Source organism: Chiloscyllium punctatum, chromosome 5 (assembly GCF_047496795.1).
Source record: "Chiloscyllium punctatum isolate Juve2018m chromosome 5, sChiPun1.3, whole genome shotgun sequence".
In the NCBI taxonomy this organism is placed as follows: domain Eukaryota; kingdom Metazoa; phylum Chordata; class Chondrichthyes; order Orectolobiformes; family Hemiscylliidae; genus Chiloscyllium; species Chiloscyllium punctatum.
Window position 1 is genome coordinate 80515034 of NC_092743.1, and position 19433 is coordinate 80534466.

At 40.6% G+C, this 19433-nt stretch overlaps 1 protein-coding gene across 1 annotated transcript in view; it reads right to left on the reverse strand.

Annotated features, from left to right (window-relative positions):
- The window catches only part of c5h18orf63 (chromosome 5 C18orf63 homolog), a 78621-nt gene that overhangs the window by 37967 nt on the left and 21221 nt on the right, over positions 1 to 19433 (reverse strand). The window contains exons 5-9 of the mRNA XM_072570641.1: positions 18052 to 18163; positions 16637 to 16678; positions 7614 to 7690; positions 2066 to 2175; positions 130 to 226 (exon numbers count right to left, since the gene is read on the reverse strand). Coding sequence (XP_072426742.1) covers positions 130 to 226; positions 2066 to 2175; positions 7614 to 7690; positions 16637 to 16678; positions 18052 to 18163 — 438 coding nt within the window. The remainder of the gene's footprint in view (positions 1 to 129; positions 227 to 2065; positions 2176 to 7613; positions 7691 to 16636; positions 16679 to 18051; positions 18164 to 19433) is intronic.

Sequence of the window (19433 nt, forward strand, 5' to 3'; positions counted from 1 at the left end):
TTGTCACCAAGTAATTTGTATACATTAAGAGCAACATTCCTCAATATGCTTTTACTTTGCACAAATCATTATTGAATTAAATAAGATTTTCTACTTCTGAAATAAAGGTTGAAAGTCTTATTGACTCACCATATTTTTCCAGTGTTTCTGAAAATCTCTGTAGGATTGCAATGGACAATGTGGTGGAATTTCATGGCTGATGCTGACAATTTGCCCTTTCTTCATACTACATTTTTAAAAAAAGTGAAAGTCTGAACATCCAAAATAATGTAATTACTTTGTGTGGATTATCAATAAACACTTGAGAACTGATCAAGGCAAAAGACAGGTCATTTGCCACAAAACAAGGAGAGCTGGAGAAATTACTGTATACATCATCTTTCGCGCGAGTGTACTCTGGGTTGGACTTAACTTTTCTACAAGGATCAGGCCATTTGTGGGGAGCACAGCACCTCTGAAGTGGTCAATGATATACATTTTCACTTATATTCTTATTAGGGAGAGTGTGACTGATGGCATAAAATTAGTTCAGAAATAGTGACTGCAACAATTATCAACAATTTCTGCAAATGTCCATCCGGTTCACTGACACTTGATGGGGAAGGAAATCTGCTATCCTGCGTGTCCTACATGTAACTTCAAGCCCACAGAATTGTGGCCATCTCCCAACTGTGCTCTTAAATGGCCTGAAAAGTTACTCAATTCAGGGTGTATTTAAGAAGAGTAATAGTGTCACTCATATCTCAGAAAATGATCAGAAAAAGTTTACCCAGAACCTTCAGACTAAGCTGATGTTATGAGCTCTATATTAAGTTTTCCTGACCTGTAACTTTTTCACAAGCTTGACTCCTGAAATACAGGAGTCCTAGCCTGACATCTTTTGTATTATTCACATTGATAATTACATTCATTTCTGGAGAATGGAAAACAATCATCATGGTATTCACCTTTTGAAACATTCAGTTATTTGCTCAAACGATAATTTCATTACAATTTACTCATTTTACCAGTGGTAAAAATATGCTGTCAATATTATTACCAATCAAATAACTCAAATAATAGACATGCATAATTTAGCTGAAAACACTAATTTAGTTTGTGTATTCTCCCCTTCAATTTTCCATTCAATGCATATTTAGGATATACATTGTACAGTTTTAATGAGCAAAATATTTAAAATTCTAAAATGATGCAGATAAGAAAGGAGTCATTTGGCCCATTTCTTTGAAACAGTTAGAATCATAAAACTACTACAGTGTGAAAGCAGGTCTTTTGGCCCATCAAGTCAACATTGACTCTCCAAATAGCATCCCACCCAGACTCACCCCTCCCCTGTAACCCTGCATTTCCCATAGCTAACCCACATCCCTGGACACTATGGGCAATTTAGCATGACTAATCCACCTAATCTGCACATCTTTCGACTATGGGAGGAAACTGGAGCACCCAGAGGAAACCCACACAGACACAGGGAGTATGGGCAAACTCCACACAGACAGTCGCCCGAGGCTGGAATTGAATTCCGTCCCTAGCACTGTGTAGCAGCAGTGCTAACCACTAAGCCACCTTGCTGCTCCATTGCTCAATTACTCCCACTTGCTGCTCTGCTGCCATAGTTCCATTAAACTATACACTCCCTTTAGAAAGTTACTATTAAATTTGCTATGACCATGCTTTCAGACAATGTAATCTACATCACAATTACTCTCTATTTAAAACAAAGTCTCTACTTCTTTTACCTATTATGTTATCCAGCAGAACATAAACCAATGTTTTATAAAGATTCAGCTTAAATTATTTGATTTTGTGTTCAATGCTCCTACTAATAAACACAAAACCCATATGTCCATAATAATTTTTCCTGCCATCTTCAAAGATTTGTCCTCAATACATCCAATATTTTACTACTCCTGCAGACCTTTTATTCTTCTTCAGAATTAAATGTCATAATAGACTATTTTGACTACAAATATGACCAAGCTTTCACTCTAGGTTGGGGACAACAAATAGAAATAATGCTAATATGGTGAAAGTTGATTTTGTATAATTCTTCAGCTAAGATTACCTGGGCAACACATAGCACCATTTACTTGAAATGAAATGCTTTGGAATTACAGCAACTTTCCTGTTGTAGAAACTCTTCAACACTCCTGCTGATATGTCAAAGTCTTCAACCTATGAATTATGGGAAAATATTTTTAATAACCAGTTATGCACAATATGCAGGTCATCTCCAACAATATTGCATGGGCAGTCAAGATAAAGTATAACTGAAGAAAATAGAGCTTTGTGGATAGAACAGGAAAACACGACAAGCTGTACTGCTTCATGACAGACTTGACAGGCGAAATGCCTCCTGAATTGTAAATGACACTATACCTCAGGACATGAAGTCATCCAAAAGTGGCCAGCTCCTGCTGACTGCAGATCTCTTTCTTATCCATGCTTGTTGGGATCCTTCCTGTCAACTGTAGTAAAGGTCTTTCAAGGGTGGATCTGGATTACTGTACTGTCAGAGCTATACTGTCTTAAGAAGCTTCTCTTTTAGATACAATATCTAATAATATGCTGAGTTCTTTGTTTAAACCATGGGGTTTGTATCATCCAAAACCTGATGCTGCATGAGCTTTTTCAAAAACTCCTCACTATAATTGCAACGCAACTTCCCAATGTTTCTCTTCATCCATACTACCGTAACAAGGTTTCTGCAATAAATTTGTTCAAAAGTTCCTTTATTCTCCAAATGGAGGCTTGTGGCAAAGTTGAAAGAGTTGCTCCACAAATGAATCAATCAAATAAGTGCTAATTTCTATTCAAGAAAGTTCTGGATTAGAGTGGTGCTGGAAAAGCACAGCAGTTCAGGCATCATCCGAGGAGCAGGAAAATCGATGTTTCGGGCAAAAGCCCTTCATCAGGAATAAAGGCAGACTGCCTGAAGGGTGGAGAGATAAATGAGAGGAGGGTGGGAGTGGGGAGAAAGTAGCATAGAGTACAATAGGTGAGTGGGGGTGTGGATGAAGGTGATAGGTAAAAGAGGAGGGTAGAGTGGATAGGTGGAAAGGAAGATAGGCAGGTAGGACAAGTCATGGGGACAGTGCTGAGCTGGAAGTTTGGAACTGGGGTGAGGTGGGGGAAGGGAAATGAGGAAACTGGTGAAGTCCACATTGATACCCTGGGGTTGAAGTGTTCCAAGGCGGAAGATGAGGTGTTCTTCCTCCAGGCATCGGCTGGTGAGGGAGCAGCGGTGAAGGAGGCCCAGGACCTCCATGTCCTCGGCTGGGATGGAGGGGGAGTTGAAATGTTGGGCCACAGGGCGGTGTGGTTGATTGGTGCGGGTGTCTCGGAGATGTTCCCTAAAGTGCTCTGCTAGGAGGCGTCCAGTCTCCCCAATGTAGAGGAGACCGCATCAGGAGTAACGGATACAATAAATGATATTGGTGGATGTGCAGGTAAAAGTTTGATGGATGAGGAAGGCTCCTTTGAGGCCATGGATAGAGGTGAGGGAGGAGGTGTGGGCACAGGTTTTGCAATTCCTGCGGTGGCAGGGGAAGGTGCCAGCGGAAGGTCTTTGCGGAAGGCGGAAAGGGGTGGGGAGGTAAATATATCCCTGGTGGTGGGGTCCGTTTGGAAGTGTTGGATGATGCGAAGGTTGGTAGGGTGGAAGGTGAGCACCAGGGGGGTTCTGTCCTTGTTACGGTTTGAGGGGTGGGGACTGAGGCCGGATGTGTGGGATGTGGACGAGATGCGTTGGAGGGCATCTTTAACCACGTGGGAAGGGAAATTGCGGTCTCTAAAGGAGGCAATCTGGTGTGTTCTGTTGTGGAACTGGTCCTCCTGGGAGCAGATACAGCGGAGGCGGAGGAATTGGGTATACGGGATGGCATTTTTGCAGGAGCTAGGTAGGAGGAAGAAATGGAGGTCATGGAGGCCCTGGTCATGGAGGATGGAGGTGTAGAGGGATTGGATATCCATGGTAAAGATAAGGCGTTTGGGGCCGGGAAAGAGAAGTCTTGGAGGAGGTGAAGGGCATGGGTGATGTCTCGAACGTATGTGGGGAGGTACTGGACTAGGGGGGGAATAGAACAGTATCGAGGTAGGTAGAGATGAGTTCAGTGGGGCAGGAGCAGGCTGAGACAATAGGTCAGCCAGGGTGGTCAGGCTTGTGGAACTTGGGAAGGAGGTAGAACTGGGCAGTGCAGGGTTCCTGGACTATGAGGTTGGAAGCTGTGGGTGGGAGATCTCCTGAGGTGATGAGGTTCTGCATGGTCTGGGAGATGATGGTTTGGGGATGGGGTCATGGTCGAGGGGGCAGTAGGAGGAGGTGTCCTCGAGTTGGCGTCTGGCTTCAGCCGTGTAGAGGTCAGTGCGCCAGACTACCACTGCATCCCCTTTATCTGCTGGCTTGATGAAAGTTGTCTTTCTTTAACATTCTTTAGTAACTTTCCATCACATGAAAAGGATAAGGATGTTTTCAAAGATGTGCTACAGAACAGTTGGCCCCATCCTATCTAATTCATACACAATGTCAAAGATCTGTTCCTTATATCGATGACAAATACCATTGTCGCTCTTCATCCATACTATCGTAATAAGGTTTCTGCAACAAATTTGTTCAGAAGTTCTTTTATTCTCCTAATATGAGTTCATGGTAAAGTTGGAAGAGTTGCTCCACAAATGAATGAAGCAACAGCTTGATAGAGTAATGCATACAGTTATCCAACCATCAGACTAATCTTTATTAACTGGGCCTAACGGGCAGTGAAGATACACAAGAGGTTGGCAAGGACAAGTGAACCTTTGGAAGGAAATTGTTCTGGGAAGTCTTCAATAATGACTGCATACCCTATTAAACTAAATGGCTTTGGTTCAATCATTGGGAAGGAAAGCTTACTGCTCCTTAACAGCTACAACCCTCCCTCAGGTGACGTATCAGTACTTATCCATTCTGATTACAGTAGGTTGAAGAATGGAATGCAGTTGATGTTTTTACAACATATTTGACAAGGTAGTATTTCAAAATCTGGCTGACAAAACGGAGGCTTATGGATTCAGAGAACCAGTGTGCAACTGGATTTTTCAAAAATGTATCTTAAGGACAGAAACAATAAGTTGTAGTAAATGTTTTTTTTCACAATTGTATTCAGTTTTCCAAGGGTCAGTTCTAGAAACTTTTCTTTGCAGTAAATAATGATTTGTATCTTGAAATATTCAGAAACAGTTCAAAAGTTTCTAATTATGCCAATCTTATAGGAGTGTCAAACAGTGGGGATGATTCACACTGTTTGCAACAGACAGATTGTCTAGCAGAATGGACAGGTAAATGGCACATTGAATTTAATACAGATAAGTGTGATGTGATGCAATGCAATTTGGCAGAAGGGATAGAGACAAGCAATGCAGACTTAATTGTACAATTCTAAGATGTGTGCAGGAATAGAGGAATGCATATTAAGGTAAGTGAGAGAATGGTTAACAAAGTATATGGAAGCAAAACAAAAACAGAGGAAGAGTTCTGAGAAAGGTTCATGCGACCCGAAACGTTAAGTCTGATTTCTCTCCACAGACATTGCCAGTCCTGCTGAACATTTCTGTTTTTATTTTGAAATTACAGCATTCACAGTTCTTTCAGTTTTCAGAATTGAGGCATTGAGGAACAAAGCAAGGAAACTACACTGAACCCTTAAAATTTTGATTAGGGTCAACTAGAATATCAGGTTCAGGGTGAGGGGGGGAAAAGATATAAAAGACCTAGGGGACAACTTTTTCACGCAGAGGGTAGTACGTGTATGGAATGAGTTGCCAAATGAAGTGGTGGAGGCTAGTACAATTGCAACATTTAAAAGGCATCTGGAAAGGTATATGAATAGGAAGGGTTTGGAGGGATATGGGCCAGGTGCTGGCAGGTGGGACTAGATTGGGTTGGGATATCTGGTTGGCATGGACGAGTTGGACCGAAAAGTCTGTTTCTATGCTGTACATCTCTTTGATTCTATAATACCGTGGTGAGTAACTTAGCTCCTGACTCCCCAAAGCCTGTCTTCTATTTACAAGGCCCCAAGTCAGCAGTGTGACGAAATTTTCCCCACCATCAGGATAGCTGCAGCTCCAACAATACCCAAAAAGCTTTACATCATCCAGGACAAAGCAGCCTGCATGTTTAGCACCACATCCCCAAGCATTCAATTCCCTCCACCACTGATGCTTAGTAGCAGCAGTGTGTACTATCTTCAAGACACAATGCAAAAATTCACCCAAGATCCTGAGAAATCAACTTCCAAAGCCATGACCACTTCAGATGGAAGACAAGGGCAAAACATGGGAACACCAGCACCTGCAAGTTACCCTCCAAATCACTCATCATCCTGACCTGGAAATCTATTACTGTTCCTCCAGTGTCACTGGATCAAAATCCTGGAATTCCCTCCCTCAGGTTTTGTGGGTCGACCTGCAGAAGCGGACTGACTGCAGCAGTTCAAGAAGGCTGCTCACCACTACTTTCTCACAGGCAACAAGGATGGGCATAACACACTGGTCAACCAATGCTACCCACATTCACGAGTGAGCTTAAAAAAACGAAATTAAATTGTGAGGAGAACACAAAGAGTTTGCAAAGAAATAACAACAAGTGAGCAACAGCATCACAGTGGAACATAATATTGACGATATTTAGTTAGTAGCAAAAGACATTTCTTAAATGGTATAAAATGGTATAGCGAGAGCAGAAATCATGCAAATAGAAGGCCTTTGTTGCAACACATTAATCATTTGCAAATGGATTGCTTGTCATTTTTAGATGAAATTAAATACTCGTTTTCCCCCATTTGATCTGCAGGCATTAACAACAGAAACTGAGTTAACATATGGAAGTTACATGGACACAGAACTCCTGCTGTAGGTTGACTGCTTCAGGACGGCAATAACAAAGCAGTAGAACCCCTGCTGTATTTAGGGATAAGCACTACACTCCATGTAAAGGTCAGTTTTGAGTTCTTGTAATTTTGAGATTGATATTTTCGAATCTACTACTCCATGTGTAACACAGTTCATACCAACTATGATTTCCCTCTTAATCCATGATTTCTATATTTATTAGAATGAAACGTATAAAAATTAAAAATTCATTAATTTTTTTGAGTCATTTGGTAACCTTGATTATTTTGCTTTATAGTTTCCCATAGAGATTGTAAATATATAGACACATTTATGTTTAATCTGAAATTTACTGTTGTGCCAATATACAGAATAATTTGAGATACAGCATGTTTGGAACAGACAGGTGGCTTGAACCTACGATTTCTAATACTTTCCATCACTGGAGGTTTTCTTAGGTCATGGCTTGGTCCACTGCAGACCAAATGATAGAGAATGCAAGGATTCATCAAGAACTCAGTTGATGCTCTAGACTAGCTATCAAAAGTCATAGAAGGCAAACTAGCTGAACCTCGATCTTTTATTGCCTCGTAATTCTTAGGATTCGAGGTCATCGCCACAATTTCACCTCGTGCTTGACTTAAGTTACACATATTACAAATACTCAAGAGGGAATAAAAACTCCATGACATTCTAAAAAAATGTAAAAAACTTAAAAGAGAGAAAAAAAAGACTGGTAATACCTTTGCTAGAGACAGTCGAATAGTGGACGCTTCCACACTAATACACAACTGGGTCTCTGAGACATTCAACTCCAAAACTGTAATTAAGAAGTCCATTGCACCAATGATTAAATTACTGTTATAACTCATTAACCAATGAACCATTGAAAACGTTTGACACTTTAATAACATGTTCAATTATTTTGAAACAAATGCAATTTCAATTCACAAGTACTTTGGATTGTGATTGTTAAAAATCAGTAACTTACTAAATATATATCTGACAAAAGTCAGCAATAGAATTTGAAGGAACTTATGTAAAACTTGAGTATGCCACTCTTCAAGGTGTCAAACGCACAATGAAAATACAAAATAAATGTACAGATTAAGATGGGAATGTTAGCAAAGGGTACAAAATAAATCATTCTAATGTCAGTTATACTTTTACAAATACAATATTTATAAAATTACTATGTTCTAGGACTTAGCTCTTTAAGGCAAAATGGTGGAACAAAGTGATTCACATGGTTTGCTCAGGAGTCTGCTCAACAACAAGCTGAGGTGGTTTCGTTGTGAAACGTTAAAGGATAGCTTGGGCTGGTTGGAATAATGAACCAGATATTCACACCAGTTAACAACGACAGTAGTATCAGTCTTAGGTGAGGGTAATGTTCTTTGAAAGCTATGCACGCATTCAGCTGTTCAGAGGATCTGTGCATACCAATCCATTGAATTCTGCATAAGGTCCACACACCCACCAAAATTAGGGAAAGTAGGCTGTAGGTGGGTTGTTAGTGTCCATGTACCGCAGGGAGGCATTATGAACATCAGATCGTATGAGTGGTTATAACTTAAATTGTCCAATGTAGATGTAGTTGGAGTCTGGAGGAAAGCTAACTAGTACCTGGATGCAAACTTGGCACAATTCACATTCCAATGGGAATGGGCTTTCAGAAGATAAAGTAGATACAACAATTGTTTTACTGGGTTTCAGTTTTCTAAGATAACCTCAGTCTTGCATCTGTTGTTTCCTTTACACATCTGCAGGATGGTGCAGCTTCCATTCCGATTTTGAGAACAGGTTTGTGAGATCTGAAGAAGGCTGTAAGATTCACCTATCTTTGTTTAGAAGAAGGAATTTCCAGGGTAACCTTCAATGTGAAAGTCAGTCCTGGAGTTAGAAGCTACCTAGTTGGGAAAAGAAAATGGAAACAGGTCATCAGAAGCAGAAAGCATCTGGATTGGTTCTGGGAGAACAGTGTCCATATAAGGGACAATGTAAAGTATGGCCGCAGCAGAAGGCAAGTTGCTTTTTCAAAAGTTAAATGGGGATATTTTTTGTATTAGAGTTTAAGTTGTCTACCAAATGATGTTAAAACAATATTGCTTTTAGTTTCTTTTGGCTGAATTTTCCCAATTTTATGGCAATGTGTCATGTCTGGGATAGCAATCTGCCATGGTTCATCTCAACTTTTCTCATATAATCATCAGCTCTTCAGCTCACTAATTATGCAGTCAGCCTCCACTGTGATCAGCTCATGCAATCATAGAGCAGGAGCACTTGATGTGCTTGACGCTACTAGGACTTTGTAACCTTCATGGCAATGGGGTAATATTTAAATCCCAGCCCTAGAGTGTTTCAGACAATGCAAGCCATTACATGAAACACTAATGTTCAACCGATTGATATCAGTAAATGGTGCAGGAAGGCCAGATTGCACATAGCATCGCCAGAATCTTGAGATTCTTATAGATGGTGTAGTTGAAAGAAGGACAGTGTTGTTCCCTCCAAGATTGCCTGAGGAAACTGCACCATCAGAATAGCCAGCTTGGACAGAGATAGCAATCTGGGCCAATGCAACCTCCAGAGTCAAACCCAAAACACAGCAGTATTAGAAGAAGGTTAATGATCTTCTGTGGCCAGAAACACAGGTCTATGCTACCTTATTCTCACAAGGCAACCATTACTCACTGCTCCTCTGACACTCACATACCTGTCACAAAGGCTCATGCCCTACAACTCTCACTGGCTCATGCTGTGTCCCCTCTCAATGCCTATTACCTACCTCATCCTCCCAACCTTACCTACACATGTACTCCCCACTCACTCACTGAGGTCACATCACTACCTCTCCTGTTAATGCATCAACAGTACTACCTCTCGCGTCTACTTCCATCATACTTGCAGCAAATATCTCTCATAACTAGGCCAAGAAGGGCAGTGTAGGGACAAATATTAGGTTCTACATTTTGCATGAGCAGAAAATATTGTAGCTGGGAACTCCAAGATTGCCATGTCTAACCAAGGACATGAATTTCATCATACTGTGCTTTTGTCCCAGTAACTCCAGTGCTAACTTATTCTTGGAGATGGAGACCAAGATCCAGCACACTTAAGTGTCTGCCAGATATGTGCAAAGATCTGCACTCCATCACTATAGCTACTAGTGCTCAGTATCAATAGTAGATCGAGAGGAGGGCTGAGGGACCTCAACTTTACTCCAAATGCCCTTTGTTTCAGGAAGGCAGCATACTGACAGCAGGACAAGCCATGCACAGCGCTCCCACTCTTGTGATACTCCAGACATATCTGGCCCCTTCACCTTCTCTTGCTGGTGATGCTAAGGCCTGCAAGAAGTCCTAGTCAAGAAAAAAAGTGTTCTGAGGAACGTCACTGGATCCGAAAGTTTAATTTTGATTTCTCTTCACAGATGCTGCCAAACCTGCTGAGCTTTTCCAACAACTTCTGTTTTTGTTCAAGAAGAGTGAATTTGACCCTGGGCAGGATACTCAGGCTAGGGCACTCTAGACTCAACTGTGTTGGGAATATTCAGCCAAGTCTTCTCAGCCACAGAGCGAACTACAATATATGCTTCCTCTACCTTAGATGTAGACTTTGAAATTGCATTCTGACTTAGTGGAAGGGAAAGGAAAAGAAAGAAACTTACTAAGGTGGCATGATCATTGTAAATAACATGTTCATTGATACTCTTTAAATGTCTGCTCAAATTTCTTTGTAGCTTTCAGAACTACTAAAGTCATATTCATTTGACATTTGAGCATTCTCTTCAGATATCCCAAGGATGAAATTGATTGTAATGGACAAACATTGCTCATTTCCAACAAACTGACTACGTGATTGAGGAAGCATCAGCATCACAGATCCCTGAGCCATCAAGTCAATCACTGCAGCCAAGGCACAGCACTTGAAAACAGACAACACTGAAGATACAAGCTGTGTGCAGGGATTGTGATAGGGTGTGCCCTGCATTTATCATTCACTGATCTACACACCCTACGAGTGAGAAATCAGAATCAACAATGATTCCACAAATCACAGCAGACAATGTCACGATCTTTCTTTCAGCTTCTCAAGGGCAGACACTACCATTTAAGGTTGGGAAGGTGTAAATTAGAAAGATTGCATTGCCATTCTCCCTCATATATCAGCAGTTTGCTGAGAAAAGCTGTACAAAGCACTACAACTCTCAGGTTAAACACGGTGCTACCAGGCACTCAAGCATTTCAGTACTATTTACCAAACTACACAAAGTGTGAAATGCTAAAGACCAACTAATGATGGCAAAGTGAAAAGGCGGTAATCCCAGGAAAACTGGTGTACATCTCCAGAATCAGTAACCTACGATCACAGATAAGCTGGACACAGATGAAGGGGAAGTTATTTCTGTTAACTCTGTAGGTTGGTGGCAGTGCATTCTCAAAGCAGTCTTTCATGCTCTGCATCTCTAAGAAGCTAGTGAGTGATTGATTTGTTCTCATTATGAGTAGAGGGAGGAGGTTTTAAAACGGTTTAATCAGCAGAAAATGGCATCTTTGAATTCCCAGATACATTTTGTCCCCAGTTTTTCCTTGGAATGAGCCACTGACAAAAAAATTCAGGGTAGTTGGGACCTTGATGGGCATCGGGAAGGGATGGCCATTCCTTCTGAGCATAAGTTCTGCTCCCACAGAAGGTACAGATGGCTGGGATATCGTTGGTTTGTGCCTGCCTTGTGTTTTCAACAGCTATAACTAATGCTGGCCAGTATATTTGGGTTCTAGTCAATCTTCTTTGTGTTTTTTAGGGATCTTTCGCATGCTGGTTTATCCTTTCGCAATTGGGCCATAGCTTTGAATGTTATGACACGAGTGCTCATTCAATTACATTTTAAAGGGTGTGAGGTTTTCCACTTCAATTATCCTGTCGGGCTTTGCAATCCAGATCACCACCACCCTCTGGGTGATAATGCTTTTCTGCAAATCCACTCTAAATCTCTTACCTTTCTCTTTACAATGATGCTCCTTGTTATTCATACTTTAACTAACGGGAACAACTGTATTCTATCCATCCTGTCCATGCCCCTCAGTCTCGTACACCCCTCAACCTTCCCTGCTCCGAAGAAAACAACCCGAAACTCATCTAGTCTCTCGATAGCTGAAGTGCTCTATTCCAGGCAACATCTTGGTGAATGTCCTTTACACCCTTGCCAGCGCAATCACATCCTTGCTTTAGTGTGGTGACCAGAACTGCACATAATTCTCTAGCTGTGGCCTAACAAAAGTTCTGTATCGCTCCAACATAATCTCTTTACTCTTATAATCTTTGCCCCAACTGATAAAAGTACCATTCCCTATGCCTTCTAAACTACCCTATGTCCTGCTACCTTCAGGGATCTGTTAGCATCCCTGGATTGCACTTTTCCTGAGCTTCCTATTGTCTTGTCATTCATTCAGTACTCCCTTTTCCTGTTCCATCTTCCAAAGTGCATCACTTCACATCTATCAGGGTCCTCAATGTCGAACATTTAGTATATTGTTGTGTCATTCACAAACTTGCTTACCATTCCCCCTATATTCTTGTGTACATCATTTATGAATATCATAAACGAGGGATACAGCACTGATCCTCGTGGTACCCCAATGCACACTGGGCTCCAGTTTTACCATTAAGCCAATTTTAGATCCAACTTACCAAGTTACCCTGGATTCCATAAGCTTTTACTTTCTTTAGTTTTCCAGGGACTTAGCAAAAGACTTATTGAAATTCGTGTAAACGACCATCTATTTCCCCACATTCTATTATCTTCCATGACAATCTCCACAGTAAACATTGATGCAAAATACTTGTTTAGTATCTCTCCCATTTCCTGCGGTTCCACACATAGGCTGCCTTGCTGATCTTTAGGGGTGCTGTTGTCTCCCTAGTTAACCTGTTATCCTTAACGTATTTGTAAAATCCCTTTGGATTGTCCTTAGCCCTACTTGCCAAAGCTATCTCACATCCCCTTTTTGCCCTCTTATATATATAGCTCCTGCATTTATACTTTTCTAAGGATTCACTCAATCTTTGCTGTCTAAACCCGACATAAGCTTCCATCTTTTTCTTGACCAAAACCTCAACTTACAATTATGTAAGTTAGCTCACTGAGCTGGAAGGTTTGTTTTCCGATGTTGCGTCACCATGACTAGGTAACATCATTGGTGCGGGTCTCTGGTGAAGCACTGGTGGTATGTCCAGCCTCTCTCTATATATGTCTTGGTTTCTTAAGGCTAATGATGTCATTTCCAGTTCTCTTTTGTTTCCCAAGGGAAGGTAGATGGGCTCTAAATCGATGTGGCTATTGATGGAGTTCTGCTTAGAATGCCATGCCTCTAAGAATTATCACGTGCGTCTTTGTTTCCGCTGTCCTTGAATGTGTGTGTTGTCCGAGTCAAAGCAGTGTCCTTCTTTGTCTATGTGTATGGAAACTAGTGATAATCTTTTGCTGGCTAGTTGGTGTTCATGTATCCTGGTGGCAAGTTTCCTGCTTGTTTGTCTAATGTGTTTTTTTTTAAACAGTTCTTGCATGATATCTTGAAAATGACGTTAGTTTTGCTGGTATTAGCTAATGGAGCTTTGAGGTTGATTAGTCGCTGTTTAATGGCGTTGGTAGGTTTGTGGGCTACCACGATGCCAAGGGGTCTGAGTAATCTGGAAGTCATTTATGATAATGTCTTCAATGTAAGGTAATGCGGCTATAGTTTTTGGTTGCATTGTGTCTCCTCATTTGGGTTTATTTCTGAGGAATCGATGGATTGTGTTTATTGGGTACGTGTTTTTCTTGAAAACACTATATAGATATTTTTCTTCTGCTGTTTGTAGTTCTTGGGTGTTGCAGTGTGACGTAGCTCATTGAAATAATGTCTTGACGCATACTATGTTTTCCCTGGAGCATTGGAGGCTGAGAGGAGATCTTATAGAGATCTACAAAATTATGAGGGGCATGGATAAGATAGTCTAGATCTACAGGGTGAGAGGGGAAAGATATGAAGGAGACCTAAGGGGCAACTGTTTCACCCAGAGGGTGGTGCGGGTGTGGAATTGGCTGCCAGAGGAAGTGGTGGAGGCTAGTACAATTGCAACATTTAAAAGGCATCTAGATGGGTATATGAATAGGAAGGATTTGGAGGGATATGGGCCGGGTGGTGGCAGGTGCGACTAGACTGAGTTGGGATATCTGGTCGGCATGGACGAGTTGGAACAAAAGGTTTGTTTCCGTGCTGTGCATCTTTATGACTCTTTACCTCGTTGCTGTGGTTGTGTTCGCCGAGCTGGGAATTTGTGTTGCAGACGTTTCGTCCCCTGTCTAGGTGACATCCTCAGTGCTTGGGAGCCTCCAGTGAAGCGCTTCTGTGGTCTTTCCTCCACCATTTGTAGCGGTTTGAATCTGCTGCAACCGGAAGCGGCAGATTCAAACCACTACAAATGCCGGAGGAAAGATCACAGAAAAATCAAGTGCTCCCACACTGACACCTCAGTCATGTGCCCTGAAAAATTTCCCAAGAGTAGATCAAGTTTTGCACCTTCTCTAGTATGTGCATCCACTTACTGAATCAGAAAAGTTTCTTGTACACACTTAGCAAATTTCTTTCCTTCTAAATCCTTAATACTATTGCAGTCCCAGTCAATATGTATAAAGTTAAAATCCCCTACCATTACCGCCCTATTATTCTCACAGATAACAGAGATCTCCTTCCAAATTTGTTTCTCAATTTCTCATTGACTATTGGGGAATATTTGTACAATCCCCAATAAGGTGATCATCCCTTTCATATTTTTTAGTTCCACCCAAATAACTTCCGTGGACATATTCCCAGGAATATGCTCCCCAAGTACAGCTTCAATGCTATTTTGTGCCAAAAACGCCACACGCCCTCCTCTCTTGACTCCCCCCCCCCCCCCCCCCCCCCACCCTTCGATCCTTCCTGTAGCATTTGCATCCTGGAACATTAAGCTGTCAGTCCTGAGCCATAGTTCTGTAATTGCTATAATATTCCAGTCTCATGTTGCTAACCATGTCCTGAGTTCATCTGCCTTCTCTGTTCAGCCTCTTGCATTGAAGTATATGCAGTTTAATTTATCAGTCCTTCCTCACTCTGTTTTGTCCCTGTCTGCCCTGACTGTTTGACTTGCTCCTTTTCTCAACTGTACCAGCCTCAGACTGTTCTCTTTCCTCACTGTCCCTCTGGGTCTTACTCCTCCACCTTATTTGTTTAAATCCTCCCGAACAGTTCCAGCATATCTCCCTGCTAGCATATTAGTCTCCTTCCAATTCAGGTGCAATCTGTCCTTCTTATACTGGTCACCTCTTACCCCAGAAGAGATTTCAATGACCCAAAAACACGAAGCTTTCTCCTCTGCACCAGCTCTTCAGCCACACATTCATCTGCTCTATTCTCCTACTGCTACCCTCACTAGCTCGTAGCACTGACAGTAATCCAGATATTTACACCCTTGAGGACTTCTTTCTTAAATTCCTGCCTAACGTCCTATATTGTCCCTTCAGAATCCAACCTTTTGCCTTCCTACGTCATTAGTTCTAACGTGTAAAATGACTTCCTGCTGGTCCCTCTCCCCTTTGAGAATATTCTGCTCTCTTTCCGAAATATTCTTGATTCTGGCACCATGGACATCTTTGTGTCATGAAGCAGTGCCATCCAGCTTTCTAGGAAAGTAAGCAAAAAAAATGCAGAACTGCATAGAAAAGTGGCAACATTAACTATTAATGAGATGCAAATGCATGGAAATTAATTGCTTCTCTTTATAAAATTCAGAAGTCACCATTCCACTTTAAGGGGAACAAAATCCTCAACATCAGAAATTTGATTTTTTTTCATTCTCATTATATTTTTCCAACATTTTTTGCCATTGCTGAAATCGCTCAAAGCCTACCTGAAGTTTAGAAAAAGTCTTATAACTCAAAATCTTGGTGTATGACCCCACCTGTCAGTCATTACAATTTTGATTTTTTTTTTAAATTAGAAGTTATTGCTGTCTTAGGAGACTGTAATACATATTACCCAATTTTCTTTACCACTGAGCTCTATGGAAAGAAAGAAAATCAAACAGGTGAAATAGTGCATTGATTGAATTACTGCACATTTTACTTCCTAACAAGGTGCAAGTTCCAACTAAAATGCTATATGTGTCATCGCTTACTACTTAGCTTTAAATGTTCTTTTTGTAAAGAATGCTTTCCAAGGGCACAGAACATGTCTGAAGTGTGTCTGAAGTGAACTTCACCAGGACTCTTGCCCAAAACATCAATTTTCCTGTTCCTCGGATGCTGCCTGACCTGCTATGCGTTTCCAGCATCACACTCTCGACTCTGATCGCCAGCATCTGCAGTCCTCACTTTCTCCCACTCTTGTGGTGCTGTAGTAGTGTCTCTACCTCTATACCAGGAGGCCCAATTTCAAGTCTCACCTTTTCCAGAGCTGTGTTACAACATCGCTGTACAGGATGATTTGAAAATATCTACATGTTCAAATAAGCCATAAATGAGCTTATTTGCCTGATGGGTACAGATTCTTTTCAGCAGTCCATATAATCCTGTAGAATACTGGGTTTAACTCATTTCGATCTTGAAGTTTTAACAAAGCTGATTTTTTTCCAAGGTTCCAAGACCTGAATATACAGCATTGTTCAACACTATCCATTCTGAGATTAGGTTCCAAATAATTTTTACTTGCTCAAAAGTTTCCATATTAACTATTTGACTCACCAACTGCATTCTGTTTTTCTGCTTTGTTCAAAAAGTCTTTCCCTTATTTACAAACAAAAACAACAATTATTGCACTTGCACAAAAAAACAGCATCAGTACATTCTATAAAGTGTGTTTTCTTGTCAATTGCTTTACTGAAAATTATTACCATCAATGCACATTTGTTTTTGATCACCACAATGCTATTCAAACATAAATTTTCACAGTTACAAGCTAGTTTCATAACAAAAGTAGATGTTGCATGCCATTTTGGCACTATTAAATTTGTAATTCTGGTCTGTCTCCGAATCTGAGCTGAGTATAACTAATATGGCAAACTGAACAGCTTTTTTCCCTTCTTACATTCACTTCACTGATAGAAACACACTGCCTTTGTCATTGATGCACATTTAAAAGGTGGAAAAATAAACTCCTGAACACAACCAGAAGGTTGAACTCCATTAATTTTTGAGTTACTCATGTCTAAACATTAACTGCAGGCTTTTAAAAGAATTTTGAACCATGTAGTTCAATGTTCTTTACCAACAAAACCAAGTAATAATTGCCTTTAAGGCAAAATAAAAACATCAGGATGACTGCCATCTATAAGAGAATAATATACAGTAGCACCTCGACATACGAACGACCTCGTTCACGAACAAATCGGCTTACGAACAGGATTGTATGTAAAATTTTGCTTCAACGCACGTACCAAGTTCAAGGTATGAACGAAGGTACGAACGCAAAAAGCCCATGTGGGACCACGTGGTTTCATTGTTCTGCTTTGCTACGCAAAGCTTGTTGAACGCAAAAGCTCTCGGGCCCCGCGTGATCTCATTCAGGTCGTCTTTGGCGTGTGCGCTGTAAACAGCGTTCGTTGCTACGTCCAAGCATTCTTACGCTATCCGAGCAATGGAAAAAATTGATTCAGTTTGCGAACTTTTTGGTTCGCGAACCGGGTCCCGGAACGGATTAAGTTCGTAAATCGAGGCGCTACTGTATATAAATAAGGAATTTTTGTCTATTTGATACAAGTTGGAAGAATAACAGTGCACATGCTATATTTTAAATCAACTTTGAAGTCTAATTTTTTAAATCATAGTTTTTTTATTTTTTTTAAGTTATATCTAGATTTTGTACCTGGGTTTCTTTGTACCTAAGATGGTGTTGAAAATGGCGGATTTGTACACTTTTACTGTATTCATGTATTCCTATACTTGGCTATATGACAATAAACCTAATTCTAATTCACGATATCACATGTCAGTGTGACAAATCAAATTACTCTTAATAAGCTGATCAAAACAACTATATTTTTTCAAGAAATTTATCATAATTGTTCATTCAGGTTAGTTCTTCAAATCACTTCCAGTTCAACAAATTCAATATGAAGAGTAAACAAATGTACCAAATAATTTAATTTCTTGATAATTACCGTGAATCAATAAGTGCCCTACTTTGTTCCAATTGGGAGCAAGCTTTGCTATCAGGCTATAGGAAAGGCACATTTGCAGGTCAGTGGGAATCACTCGTTGTGGAATATCCATCTGTCATCATTAAGAAACAATAATAATCATCTCACAGAAACTGCTGTCAAAGTTGTCAAATGCAAATCACAATTCATCACAAAGTGTTGAATGCACTTGAAGTTTAAGGCAATTAAGATTTGAGAAGTTAATTAAATTGGTTAGTTTTAAAAACATTGTTCTCACTACGTTTTCGTCCTTTTATTCTTGTCCTGCAGGCACTTGACCGAATGCAGAGGTATGTTTCCAAGGGTGTTGAATAAGTCTCAGTACTTTGCCCAATCAACAAAACGTGTACCTGCATAGGTTCTCTGACATGTAAAAAAAATCTTAAGGGAGTTTCATGGATAGACACGTGAAAAACACGCAAAGCCAGGAAAAGATTAGGAACAATTGAGTAAAAATTGGGTTTCAGAGTTTGGATTTGAGGAGTTTCTGAAAAACAATAAGGAGACAGAAAAATAGGCAAAGAGCCTGGAGGGTAGAATTCCAGAGAGTAAAACTAAAGTGGCAGAAAGAAAGACCGACTAAAGAAGGTGAGACAAAAGTTCAGTGAAAGATTTAGACAGAGAGAGAATTTAGGTCAGAGGATGGGGTATGGTCAGACAATGGAAGGATTGGAACTGGAGGGTTGAGAGATTGTAAAGACTGTACTGTTTTATTTTTCAGTATTTTTGGTTGTGAAATGAAATGGGAAAAGGACTATTTAGAAAGCAAAGTATCGTTGAAGGATTGCTGCACTATGTAAATGCAAGTAATCAGACACTCATTCTAAATACTGTTTATACAACAGTTGGTTGAAAAGCCGAGTTACAGATGAACTGGGAACAGTGCACGAATTTAGGCTGGCTATAAGTAGCTGATTGTTCTTTAGATTGAGGATGTTCAGCCATGATCATAATGAATGGTGGTGCTGGCTCGAAGGGCAGAATGGCCTACTCCTGCACCTATTGTCTATTGTATTAGCAACCAGTTATCAATGACAAAGTTCTCCTGTCTGCTGACAAATATGTGTGATTGGCTCAGAGGTACTTAAACAGCTTGTGAATAGAAATGATTTAGGGAGAATTCATCAGACCTCCAGAAGGGAAGGAACTGCTTTTGCTCTGCAGTGAAATATCATCTGAAGCCTAAAGATAGCAAGTTGCTCTCCTCTCAATTTCTGCCGCTGTGACTTTTTAAATAATTAGAGATCGCCTCCTGAAAACAAGTGAAAATTTCCAAAAAGGGAAGATGAAGAAGCATCAAAGAAAGAGAGAGAGAAAGACAGAGAGAGAGAGAGAGAGAGAGA